The sequence below is a fragment of the Marmota marmota genome, unplaced genomic scaffold (genome assembly GCF_001458135.2).
Source record: "Marmota marmota marmota unplaced genomic scaffold, marMar, whole genome shotgun sequence".
Classification (NCBI taxonomy): Eukaryota; Metazoa; Chordata; class Mammalia; order Rodentia; family Sciuridae; genus Marmota; species Marmota marmota.
In genome coordinates, this window is record NW_026000005.1 from 32,773,477 (window position 1) to 32,785,949 (window position 12,473).

General features: G+C 37.1%; 1 protein-coding gene across 2 annotated transcripts in view; it reads right to left on the reverse strand.

Moving 5' to 3' along the window:
• Abca12 (ATP binding cassette subfamily A member 12) overlaps positions 1-12,473 on the reverse strand; it is a 161,837-nt gene that overhangs the window by 43,674 nt on the left and 105,690 nt on the right. For both annotated transcript variants that reach the window (XM_048808508.1, XM_015481335.2), the window contains exons 24-31: positions 8,644-8,973; positions 7,526-7,595; positions 7,303-7,437; positions 5,772-5,927; positions 4,673-4,859; positions 2,741-2,959; positions 1,437-1,633; positions 554-714 (exon numbers count right to left, since the gene is read on the reverse strand). In XM_048808508.1, the coding sequence (XP_048664465.1) occupies positions 554-714; positions 1,437-1,633; positions 2,741-2,959; positions 4,673-4,859; positions 5,772-5,927; positions 7,303-7,437; positions 7,526-7,595; positions 8,644-8,973 (1,455 nt within the window). The remainder of the gene's footprint in view (positions 1-553; positions 715-1,436; positions 1,634-2,740; positions 2,960-4,672; positions 4,860-5,771; positions 5,928-7,302; positions 7,438-7,525; positions 7,596-8,643; positions 8,974-12,473) is intronic.

Genomic DNA, 12,473 nt, shown 5'->3' on the forward strand with positions numbered 1-12,473 from the left:
GTTACCCTCCGTGTGACAAACCTCTCGCGTTTGAGTCCCCGTAGCAGATCCTCATGCGATGGAAATCCTTCCTCCAGGTTCCGGAGCACCCCACTATTGCTGGAAATTCCTAACAAGATATCCTTTAGCCGTCCTGACTTGTCATACTCCCACACAGTGAAGCAGCACACGGGGGTAATGCACTCCCCTCGCCGCCATCTTCCCTGATTCCATCCTAGCCCTTTTTATTTATTATTTTGAGACAGGGTATCACTAAGTTCACCTAGACTTTGATACTTCATGTGCCATGTCCCCAACCACCACCAGCAGCATCACCTGGGAACTACTTGGAAATTTAGCAAATTCTGGAGTCTCAACTCATATCTAATGGATCAGGGGTAGGACCAGAAATCTGAGGTCTTACTCAATACCTCCAGGATTCTGATGCTTGCTCAGGTTTGAGCTAGCATCTTAATAGGTTTTAGCAATGAATAAAGTCAGTGAGAGTCTGCCTCTGTTTTGTATACAAATTAATATATAATCCTCAGTGTGGTATAATTTCTCTCATACCAACCTTCTTCTTGGTGAGTGTGAGGTGATACCCATCCCCAAAAGCCTCCTTGAGGTAAAACGGGGACCCGCAGCACCGGAGTCCCCCCTGCTCCAGGAAGGCAATGCGGTCACTCAGCACTTCAGCCTCATCCAAGTGGTGCGTTGACAAGATGATTGTTCTGGCTTGAAAATAATACAGTCGAGAACAACAGAGAATGAGAAAGCAAGATACAATTCCCAAGACCAGAATTAGCAAGAGTAAATTCTGTGGACATGTGAGAAGAGTCACATTTTGCAAGATATTCGAAAAAAAAAAATTGACTAGAAGAAACTTCTAAAATAATCAAAAGAAAATTCAGAACGGATGTGCTTAAGTATTTGGGGGAGGGTATTTTTCATACAGGTTGGCAGCAAATAAGCATTTATGATGCTATCTGGGTAAAAGTCCATCATTGGCTGATCAGGCACTGGCAATTCTCTAATCTGTGTTTTATTCCTGTGGCTTCCTTTGGCATTTCTCTCCCTGTCTCCCCACTGCCCCCAACCCCCTCTCTCTCCTTCATTTCTTCACTATGAAGAAAGCAATAATTTTAAAGACTTTTTGAATATTCCTCTCTGATTAATCCACTCCACTCTGATTACTCCTTTGCTTCACATCCTGTTAGCACTTATTTAGTCTGTTTTCAGTTTATTTTCATTTGTGTATGTTTGGTATCTCTAATTAGATTCTGAGCTCCTCTAGGCAGACCTTGGAACTTCTGTTGGATTTACAGTCTCTCAAAAGTGCCCCACTCACAGTGGGCATTAGATAGATATAAACTAATTGCCCTAGAAGTTTAGCTGAGAGGAGAGAAACCTTGGGAAAAAAGACCATGTCAGGCGAAGTCACAAGAAAGTACTCATACCGGTTTTGTTCTTGGATATAACATCCCATATACTTCGACGAGAACATGGATCAACTCCTGTAGATGGTTCATCCAAAATTACTACCCTGGATCCACCAATGAGAGCTATGGATATCGATAGCTTCCTCTTCATTCCTCCTGACAATGTTCCAACTCTCTTATGACGATGGCTATACAGTCCAGTGTCCTTTAATGTTCTTCAAAAGTGATGTACAGTGGTTACATTTTACAGATAGGCTACTAGAATATTAGCATTCACTAAGCAGCTATCATGAGCTCAGGAAGATGTCATTGAGAATTCAAAAAGCTTATTATATATCATATAGTGGAACATACAAAAATTGATATTAAGAGAAAACACAAGGCAATATACAATTCATTCATTTGACAAATACTCAGAATATCTGCCTATTGTATTGAACAGCTTGTATTTTGTGCCAGATCATGTTTTAAGTGCTGGAGAAAAGAAGTGAGTAGGTGAAGTTTCTACTCATAAGGAGATTGTATTCTAATATACATGAGTATATCAGGAGGGATGGGGGTAAATCCAGTCAATAAGCAAGTCTGTAATGTGCCATGTGGTGATAAGTACAATAAAAAAATAAAGCGGGGTGTGTGACATAAAGAGTGCCTGGGGCATGCTATGTTAGGGATCTATTTTACATGTGGCTGTCACCTCAGAGAAGGGAAGATTTGAGCAGAGAGTAGAAAAGTAGACATTTGACCAGGAGTAAGTCAAATGGCGGTCTGGAGAGAAGTGCTATTGGTTGATGGAAGAGTAAGTAAGCAAACAGGCCAGCACGCCAGAGCAGAGTGAGTGGGAGGCCAGTGAAGGAAATGAAATCAGAAGGAACATTGGGGGCAGGACATGCAGTGTCTCATAGGCCTTAATAATGACATTATTGAGTGTTATGCTGAGCGTGACAGGAAGTCACTTCAGGGTCACACAGGAGTGACATGGTCTGATTTGCAGTTGAAAAATATCACCCTGTCTGCTCTTGAAAGAACAGATTGTATGTGTGATGGGAGAGTAGAAGCCAAGAGCTTAGTCTGGGGGCTGGGACCAATGTGGTAGCCATGGAGATTAAAAATAGGATTAGGGGCAATATAGAAGTTAGAAGGAGAGAGAGTGAAACAATTTCAGTACAACCAGTTGGTGAAGTTAATGACATTAAATGGATATAAGCAGAGAAGTAGAAAAACTAAAAACCAATTGTTTGTGGGAAACATTTCCTATTGCTATGATCTCTAGAACTTGACCAAGCTCTGTATCTGTGCATGTTCTTGTTCCTGTCATGACTCACCTTTTCACTTCCTCATGCAGCTGCTTTTTAGTCCAGTGAGGAACTTTGATGGAGCCGTATAAGAGAAGGTGTTCTTTAGTAGTGAGGTAGCTGAACAAGACATCATGCTGCATGCAGACCCCCATGTTCTTCCGAACAGAGTCTAGGTCTGTTTTAATATCTTTTCCATACACAAAGATGGTGCCCGCAGAGGTACCAAACAGTCCAGTCAACATGGAGCTGGAAATGAAGGAATGATAAATGAGGTATGGACCAGGCATTTAAACACCACTTCTCCATGAAATGCCCTAGAGGGTCCTCAAAATCAACAGGATCTTTGCCCTCAAGCCTGCATCTTCATTGATCTTATCTATTTCCTTGTGTGATAAATTCATGTACAGGTTGCACCAGCCTGAAATCCATCACTGTGGTAACCTCCTATCTTAGCCTTCTTACTACACTCACATTTCTCTATTCTTACAGTTACTACCATGGAACCAGCCACCATCACCACATGCCTAGCCCATGGCTGTGAGCTCCCAACGTATATGGCTTCTTCCCATATACTTTGGTTATCTGCAGTCCCATTCTGTACATCGTGACTAGAAGATTCCCACCTTAGATTTTCCCCATTGAGCAATTACTTAATACCCATCTCTTCCCTCCATTATATGCAAATTCCATAGGGTCAGGAAAAGGACTGTCTTCTCACCATTCTCTAACCAGGGCCTTGCAATAAATGCCTTTGGATTAAATAGAGAACCAACAGAATATTCAACTTACCCATAAAAATGTATTGAGATACAAATAGCATATTAATTATTCATATTTAAAATGTTATATCCAGAACAATAAAATGGGGCAGCCTCAGTTTAAATCACAGCCTCTTTAAATGTCTTCTCTATTTTTTTTCCTCACTGGCCTCTTATTTCCTATAAGAAATCTTACTTTTTAAGCACTGTATTCTTATTAGAAAGTCAACTCTAGCTTTAAACAGGTCATACAAATAAAAGAGGCTATATGTTCACTCTTTCCATGACCTTCCTCTATCCCTTTTATTTATGAAAAAATATCAATTGCAGTCTTTTGGCAGTCACTGAGCTTACTTACAATGCTTGGAAATAAGATGTGCAACAACTGACACATTTTCTTAAACAAAGGCTAGAGTATCCATAGCACTGACTGAGCAGCTAAGAGCAGTGGAGGAGAATCAAACACACACACACACAAATGTAAATGTCACTTTCACACATTTGAATCTGTCCTCAATTCTGACATAGGAAACTACAACTTAAGAGATGAGTGAGAAAAGACAGTCCCTGTACTGCCTCTGGCCTTTTTGATTTATATCTGATAGCTGGTGATTCTTCTGTTTCTTTATGAATCAAGGTAAGGATTTCCTGTGATGGAGCAGCAGGGGCTGTGTGTGTTCACACCAGGATGTGCAAACTCAATCTTACACAAGGACCATACCAGAAATCCAAATAAATGAAACAGACTGGATGGATGAAGCAGTGAAGATTAGTGGAGCCCAAGGAACAACCAGAAAGCGAATGTTCCTTTAAGAGAATAACCCTCAATGAGCTATAAACAATGTCCCTGCTTCAGAATGTGCACTTAATGTTGCAGAACTTCTTATTACCTAAGACATGCCAAGAGTATTTACCTCTGTTAGGAAACTCCTAATTTTAAAATATTTGCACCAAAATTAAACATTTTAAGCTGTATCGAGTAGGCCAAAACTAGGTGGAACAAATGCACTTATCATCTGGTGAGTTCAATCTAGGCTTTGAGTTCAGATTTAGATTCTATTCTATAGGATATAAGTTGAACCATCTTATTTTATCTAGAAAATGTAATAACATTTTTTTTTATAAAAAGACATTAATTTACAAAAAGAGCAATATGTTTTATAAAATGATCCCATGATAGTAACTGTTGGAAATAACATACATGGTAGTAGTTTTCCCAGCTCCATTGGGTCCCAGTAAAGAAGTAATGTGCCCTTCATAAAAGTTCAGATTGAGGTTGTCAACAGCGACTTTGGAGCCATAGATCTTTGTGACTCCGTGCAGGGCAACTCCTACTGGGAGATCTTTAGGTTCTGGCTCAATGTTGGAGGGGAACATGTACTCAGGACCTAAAGAGAAATCAAAGGAAGCGTTGAAAGTTCACGAATAAGAACATACAACCAGAGCTAGACTTTTCTCAATAGCAATTAGAGACCATATAAATACAATGTTCTGAGAAAGAAAACCCAGAAACAAATGATTTATTACAGTTCTTACTTGGTTCTTACTTGGTTACAAAATGAATGAGGTGGGAAACCAAATTCTCTAAGGTTTATATCTCTAAGGGACCTCTATTGGAAAAAGCAATTCCAAAATGCAGTTCTATAATCCTAAATTCTCCTTCTTCAATGGATCCTGAATATTCAAAAGCTAAGTCTGAGGCTTTGTCCTCTGTTTGGGCGGGATGATACCAGTTTACTAATAAATGTCTAAAAATTGTGATTTTTACAGATGCAAAGCTAGCTTGGATCTCTGGTTTACAGAATCCAGTTCATTAATTACTCCCTATTTCTTCAGGCATCACAATAGACAGGTTACCTGGGTCATCCTTACCTTATAAAGATGACACCACTCACCCAATGTCAGCAAGATATAAGCTTTGAATTATTTTCTAGCAATAGTGATGGGTTATACTAAATTACCCTTATTTTTTACTTGGTTACTCCTTATGACCGGTGGCAGATGGCTGGAATTAGGGGTGCAGACTGTGGCCAAGGAACAAAATTTTCCTCTGTGTGAGTCTAACTGGACCACAAAGGGATCTACAGTCTTGGCCTAATTAGCACCATATGCTAACCAACAGAGCTAATGAGGCCAGAAAAAGCCACAATTCAATCCCCATAAGAGTCCAAACACATATCTGTAGACCTATTCATCCATGACTAAAAGGATGATAATTTTGCCATTTAGAAAAACATGATTAAAACTATTGGTCATGTAATTTTTATATCATTTATCTATAATAATGCATGTTGACCTACTTGTCTTACTGGAAGATGGGTTGGTGTTCTGCATCATGATGTTGGTAAACATAAGACCATTGCTTTTCTCATGCTTCACCTCTGCACAGCCAAATCTCTCCTTCCAATAGGAAGGAAGGATTGGAAAATACCATGGAGCTGCCATACCATATGTCCCTGGAATAAGAATATATTAGGAAAAAATATTATTAATTGATTTTTAAGATAACTATCAGGAACTAGACAATAGAATACTATGTATGGTTCAGAAAATAAATTCCTTTGCATTTTTTAAATTTTTATTTTAGTTTTCAGTGCTAGGGATTGAACCCAGAACCTCATGCATGTGAGGCAAGCACTCTGTCACTGAAATACACCCCAGCCCACTTTCTTTTTATTGATATTATATAAAAACTAAAAGACAGTCTCAGGATACAGAGTCAAGAATATAATCTCTCTTCATTTTTTTTATTAAACAGCTTCATTGGGGTAAGATTACATACCATAAAATTTACATAATGAAAGTGTACACTTAGGTTTTTTTTATAAAGTTGTGTAAGCATCACCACAATCCAGTATTATTACATTTCTGTAATTTCAGAAAGTTCTGTGCTCTTCCCCCAGTCCCAGGCAATGGCTGATCTGCTTTCTATCTCTACATTTTCATTACTTAGAGCTAAGTTTTATGCAAATGAAATCAAACTGTTTCATTCATTTCTAGCATTAAAATGTACAAATATAAATAAAACTTAATGGAAAAGCACTTAAGCATATTAGAAACGATGACCACTGGAGAAACAGAAAGGGAGCCCAGCTAGTCTTCCACTTGAGTCTGGTCAGTTGTCCTTAGAATTAGAGACTTGGCTTTTGCCTTTTACTATCTCATACATTTTTTTAAAGATATTTTTATTTGTTTTAATTAATTATACATGACAGTAGAATGCATTTTGATACATCATACATAAATGGAATATAACTTCTCATTCTTCTGGTTGTATGTGATGTAGAGTTACACCATTTGTGTAATCATATATGCACATAGGTAATAATGTCCAATTCATTCTACTCTCCTTCCTACTCCCATACTCCCTCCCTTCCCTTCACTCCCCTCTACCTAATCCAAAGTACCTCTGTTTTTCCCTAACACCCCCTCTTATTGTGAGTTAGCATCTGCATATCAGAGAAAACATTCCGCCTTTGTTTTTTTGGAATTGGCTTATTTAACTTAGCATGATATTCTCCAGCCCCATCCATTTACCGGCAAAAGCCATAATTTAATTCTTCTTTAGGCTGAGTACTATCTCACACTTTTATTTGGAAAACTTGGGTTGATTTGCCAATGTTTCATGCTTCTAAATTTACCCCATTTAAAAAAGCCTATCAAAGAGGAAATTCAGCAGTGCATTACCTCCAAACAAAAATTTTGGTTAGTTTTGGGATTTGAGGATTCTGTTTTGAAGATTACATATAATGAAAAAACTGTTAGAACATATACATTAGCTGACTTACAATCATGACAACCATAAAAGGTCTGTAGGAGTGATGTTCATACCTGGGAAAACATTCCTGACATACCAAGCAACAAGGAAATAAATGAAAGAGTCTGCAAGGATGAGACAGCATAGCCAGCCGAACGAGGTGGTGTCATCCTGGACAGGGGAACTGTACATATTTTCCCACTGAAGACCTACAACGTGAACACAGATGTTTATTCTTCTGTGACACTTGTCACAGCTGTGAAAGGTAAAACCTAGTTTTAAAGAAAGCGAACCTACCAACACCTTGCTCTTCATAGCGTGCGATATATTGGCTTGCATAGCTGAATGCTGTTGGGGACAGCAGGCTCTGGGAAGAAAACAAACAGCAGTGATAGTTCATATACTTCACCCAGAAGGACCTTAATAGACTTAAAATGTGAGACATTTTTATAGGTAGCATTGATGCTCATCTGTAAGTACACTTAAAACACACAAGTCCATTACCAAGCATACTACAACTGGGGGAGAAGGGTAGATGGGGAGGAGGCAGAGCAGCAGAAAACACGTCAAGAAAATTAAGACTTGAAAAATATTTGTTATAAATCCAAAAAATATATTCAAATTTATTAAATATGGCTCAGCAATTTAAAAAGTAGGTCATTACATAGTAACATAGTATTGAGACCAAAATTAAATGAAAATATTAGGGGCCAGAAGATGTTTTCACTTTGTAAATTTATTTCAGGAAAAAGAAATATCATGAATGAACGTTTACTAAAATATCAATTGGTTGGATACTGTTAACTGCCACAAATTACAAATTTAAATTTTGTTTAAATCCAAGGTATTCAATGATGGATCAAAGTTATTCATTAGTAGGTCCATAAACAGCAGTGTTTTAATATGATGAAACTTGCTTCTTCCTAAATTTTAAACTCAATAATCTTTATTCACAAATTAATTTAGTTCTTTTGAATGAAGAGGCAGAAAAAGATTTCAAAGTTGATACATATTACCTGTGCATTTGTCTTTATACCTATAAGCTATATTTTGTCATGAATACCATGACAATTATTCATATAAGAATAGTTCCAATACCATAGGCTCCAAAACATTTCTTGATGATTCTAAAACATGATCTATTCCATTTTAATGGTTCTTTATTTCAGGAACTTTTTTTTTTTAACAGCAATACTTGTTATGGCTCAGGAAAGTGTGGGGGAAAAGATTTCTTTTCCATAGTCTTATCCTTGTATGATATGCAACCATGTAGGAAAACTATCATGACTCTTAAGCTAACTTGCTATCAATGAGTTTCTAAGTTTAGATAAGTGAACTTCAAGCTTGAGAATAAAAAGAAAGGGGTAGGAGGACCTATTCATCTCATACACTGGCCATTCAGACAGTTGACTTACCACAAATACTTTCACTACGTAGCTCAACTCATCCTCAACTGTAATCAGAACAATAAATGGAAAGAAAGCAATGACGTAGATGAGGCTTCCAATCAGAGCAGCAATATTGGTGTTGTTGAAGAAAACACTGATAAGATAGCTCATGGCAATAACTGAGAAGCTATAGTCCGAAAAATACAGGAACAAAATGAACCCATTTGTTTTAGGAAGAATGTTGCCAAACTTGAGTATAATGATGAGAATGATGATGGTAACCAGTAAAAATCCAACACTTTCTATAAGCCAGGCAAAAAAATGACTGCAGGAGTTCACACCCATCATCTTCATGTACTGTAAGAAGGAGAAAGTGTTAGCTGCCTCCAAAGATGAATGACTCCTAAGTAACGGTTGTTTTTGTATCATGACAAAATGTCCAAGTCTCCAAATACATGGAATGAGGCATTTTCATAATTAACATTAATCAAGTATTTATCAAGCTTACTATGTGAAATATGATTACTATACCATCCCATCTTAGACTGTATTTTTCCAGAGTATCCAACATGATGAATATTTTAGTTGGTGGTGGCATTTTTAAAAAATTACAATTCTAGGTCTGGGGATGTAACTCAGGGGTAGAGCATTTCCCTAGCATGTGTAAGCCCTTGAGTTCCATTGCCCCAACACCAAAGGCACACAAAACAATTGCAATTCCATTTTATAACTGGTGTCTAGCTACTATCTCCAGTTTAGACTAATTTAGAATAGATCATCAAATTCATGGTGTCTCCTGCAGAATTTTACAGCATGAATTTGACATTTGTGCAGGCATGACTATTTCAAGCTGGTGAAAAACCATGCTGGTTTAACTTCAAGTTCAATATAGAGATGTAGATAGTAAAAACCTACATTTTAAACTAAATATTAATGAACAACACAACTATTATTCATGTTCCTGAGAGAAATAAATGGACCCAATTCCCAAGAGTTTAAAATTATAGCAGCACAATTCACAAAAGCCAAACAATAGAACCAATCTAGGTGTCTATCAATGGAGGAATGAGAAAGAAAATGTGTTATATACATATGATAGAGTTTTATTCAGCCATAAAGAGGAATGAAATTATGTCATTTGTAGGAAAATGGATGGTACTTGAGAACATTATGTTAAGTGAAATAAGCCAATCACAGAAAGTCAAAGTTTATATGTTTTCTCTCATATGTGGAAGCTAGAGATTATAAAGAAAAAAGCGGGGGAGTATCTTATGAAAATAGAAGGGAGATCAGTGGAGTAGAGGAAAGGGACAGGGGGAAGGGAGGAAGGGAGAAAAATAGGGAATATTGGGAATGATGTTGTCTAAAATTATAGTTAGATTGTGCACATGTATGAATATATAACAAATCCCACCATTATGTACAACCAATTAAATGCACCAATGACAAATATGGAAAATGAAAATTAAAAAAAAGAATTCAAAACACGGGAGCTTGGAAGGGAGACCTTCTCCATCTGTAGCATTCACCTGGAATGGAGGTCAGGTTTACCATCCTGTTTTCCAAAAAGACATTGATACACCCATAATAAATTCAGCTATCTGAGATGTCCTATGTTTTTCTCTCAACTGACATTCTTTGATAACTCATGATATCCTCAGGGCCAGATGTTCTAGCAAGGCAGAAAGACGAAGCAGCCAGATCTGTTTGTGCCTAACTCAAAAGATTCTGAATGACCTAAAGTCCCCTGGACCTTGTTTGTCCTAAATTTGAGGACATTTGGTATTCTGGAGGAACTTGGATATCCTGCTTTCAAGTTTTAACAATTCATGATTAATGTTAAGTTTGTGAATCTAATATTCCATTTTTAAAAGGAGCAAAAGAAATGTTCCACTAACACCTTTATAACTTTTTTGTTATTGTGGTTTCAAAAACAAGGATTTTCAATGCTCCTTTCTTAAACCTGACTTGTCTAGGAAAATAATAACAATAGGAAATGCACTGGGTCTTTTGCTCTACGAGCAAAAACAGTGATTTTTACCATCTGGTTTTTGCAACTTACCACATTTTGATAACTCTGCTGCTCTTGTTGTTACCATGGAGACAGCTACCTGCCTGCCAACAGTCTAAGCTGTGGGCTTTAAGCTAATCACCGCTGAGAAAAAAACCTGTGACTTTTCCTTTTAACTTTGCCCTCTTCTTCACCTTCTTCTGTCCCTCTGCTTTTCTCTTCCTCATTCTTGTCCCCCTTTATGGCTAAAACTCAACCTATGTCTCCATAGGAATGGAAGTCTAGGTCAAAGTAAAAAATTTACATACAACAAAGATTCACTATGTAAAGTTTTCCCCAATTCCTAGGATTGCTGTTATTGAAAACAAAATTACACTTGAGTGTGAAAAAAAAAGGCCTCATGGATCTTCTTGCAGAAATTTTTTCCCTATCCTTTATTTTATTTGAGAAAATTACTGTGTCATGTTTGATGACTGCACTTCAGAGATATTTATCAATTCCAATATCGTGATGACATGCTAGCTCTTTTTATTTGTCCTTTGTGTTATTTGTATTTTGAGTTTTTTTACTGAGGTTTGGACTGCTTGAATATAATTAGATGGGGGAGAGATGGAACCCATATAACAATACCATAATTTTATGTGTCCTTAACAAAAAATACCCCTCCCCACTCCAAGTGCAATGTATGTGAGTAGAAGGCAATGTCAGTATATTTTAAAAGGTGAATATCAAATATCTAGGACATATCAAAGCCATGACATGAACTGAGTCAAGTGTATGAACATGTTTTTCTTCCCTCCTGATTGGAAGCTGCAATATAAAACATGTGCATAACCTAGAAATATTTTCCACTCATGAACTTGTTAAAAGATAATCTGGTAAGGTTGAAGACCAAGACTAAAGATGTTTATCATTGTCATTTGTAAACTTTTGAGAGTCAAGATGGTATTCCTATTTCTAAGAACATTAAAGTTGGAGACTGATGATTTTACCTTCTATTGAAACAGGCTGAGTTATATGCTTCCAGAAGTATTTACTATTTAACACTCTAGCACAAAACTTCAGAGTTAAACTTTAGGATTGGATGCAGTGAGAACAGCTGCTATTCATAAAGAGAAAGAGCGATGAGAACATATAAGTCATCCATAAATTATCCAGATTCACTGCCAACTCTGTGATAACAAACAAGACCAAGCTTGCTGACAGAAGATGGCCTACTGAGGATGGCTGGCTGTGCTTTTTCAGATGCCATTAGCTCCTCCTCAAAGTGACAGATGTCAAGTGCCAGCTTCGCAATCAAAGAATCACTTGTCCCAAGCCTCCTAAACTTGCCAGAGCAATTCATCAATATCTGATAAACAGTTGCTCAAGGAAAGCCTCTCTGCACAGTGGTCAAAGCTGGCCCCAGCTTACAGCAAAAAAGAGTTAAGAAAGAGATTCTATAAGATTTGGGGGTGAAGGTGTTAACACATTCACAAGAGGCTTATATACAGAGGTTGACACTAATACAGAAAAAGAAGTCATAATGTTCATATATTTACGTGACAGCAATGTTGTCATTCAACAAGTATGTCATCTACCGATTCGTAAGTTATAATGACATCTTCAACTTCAATTTTTAAAAATTCTCTTAACAATATAAATTTTATTGATTGACTGATAAGATATAAAGGATGTTGTGATCATTCATTACTTAGAATATTCCAAATTTCTACTAGTGGGGTGGATAATGCATATCAGGAAAACAAAAAATTATTTAATGTGAATCTCCAGAGGACTAAAAATTTTGCATGATTCTTGGTAACAGCTCACAAATATATTAAATTCCCTGTATAAATTGAGAGAA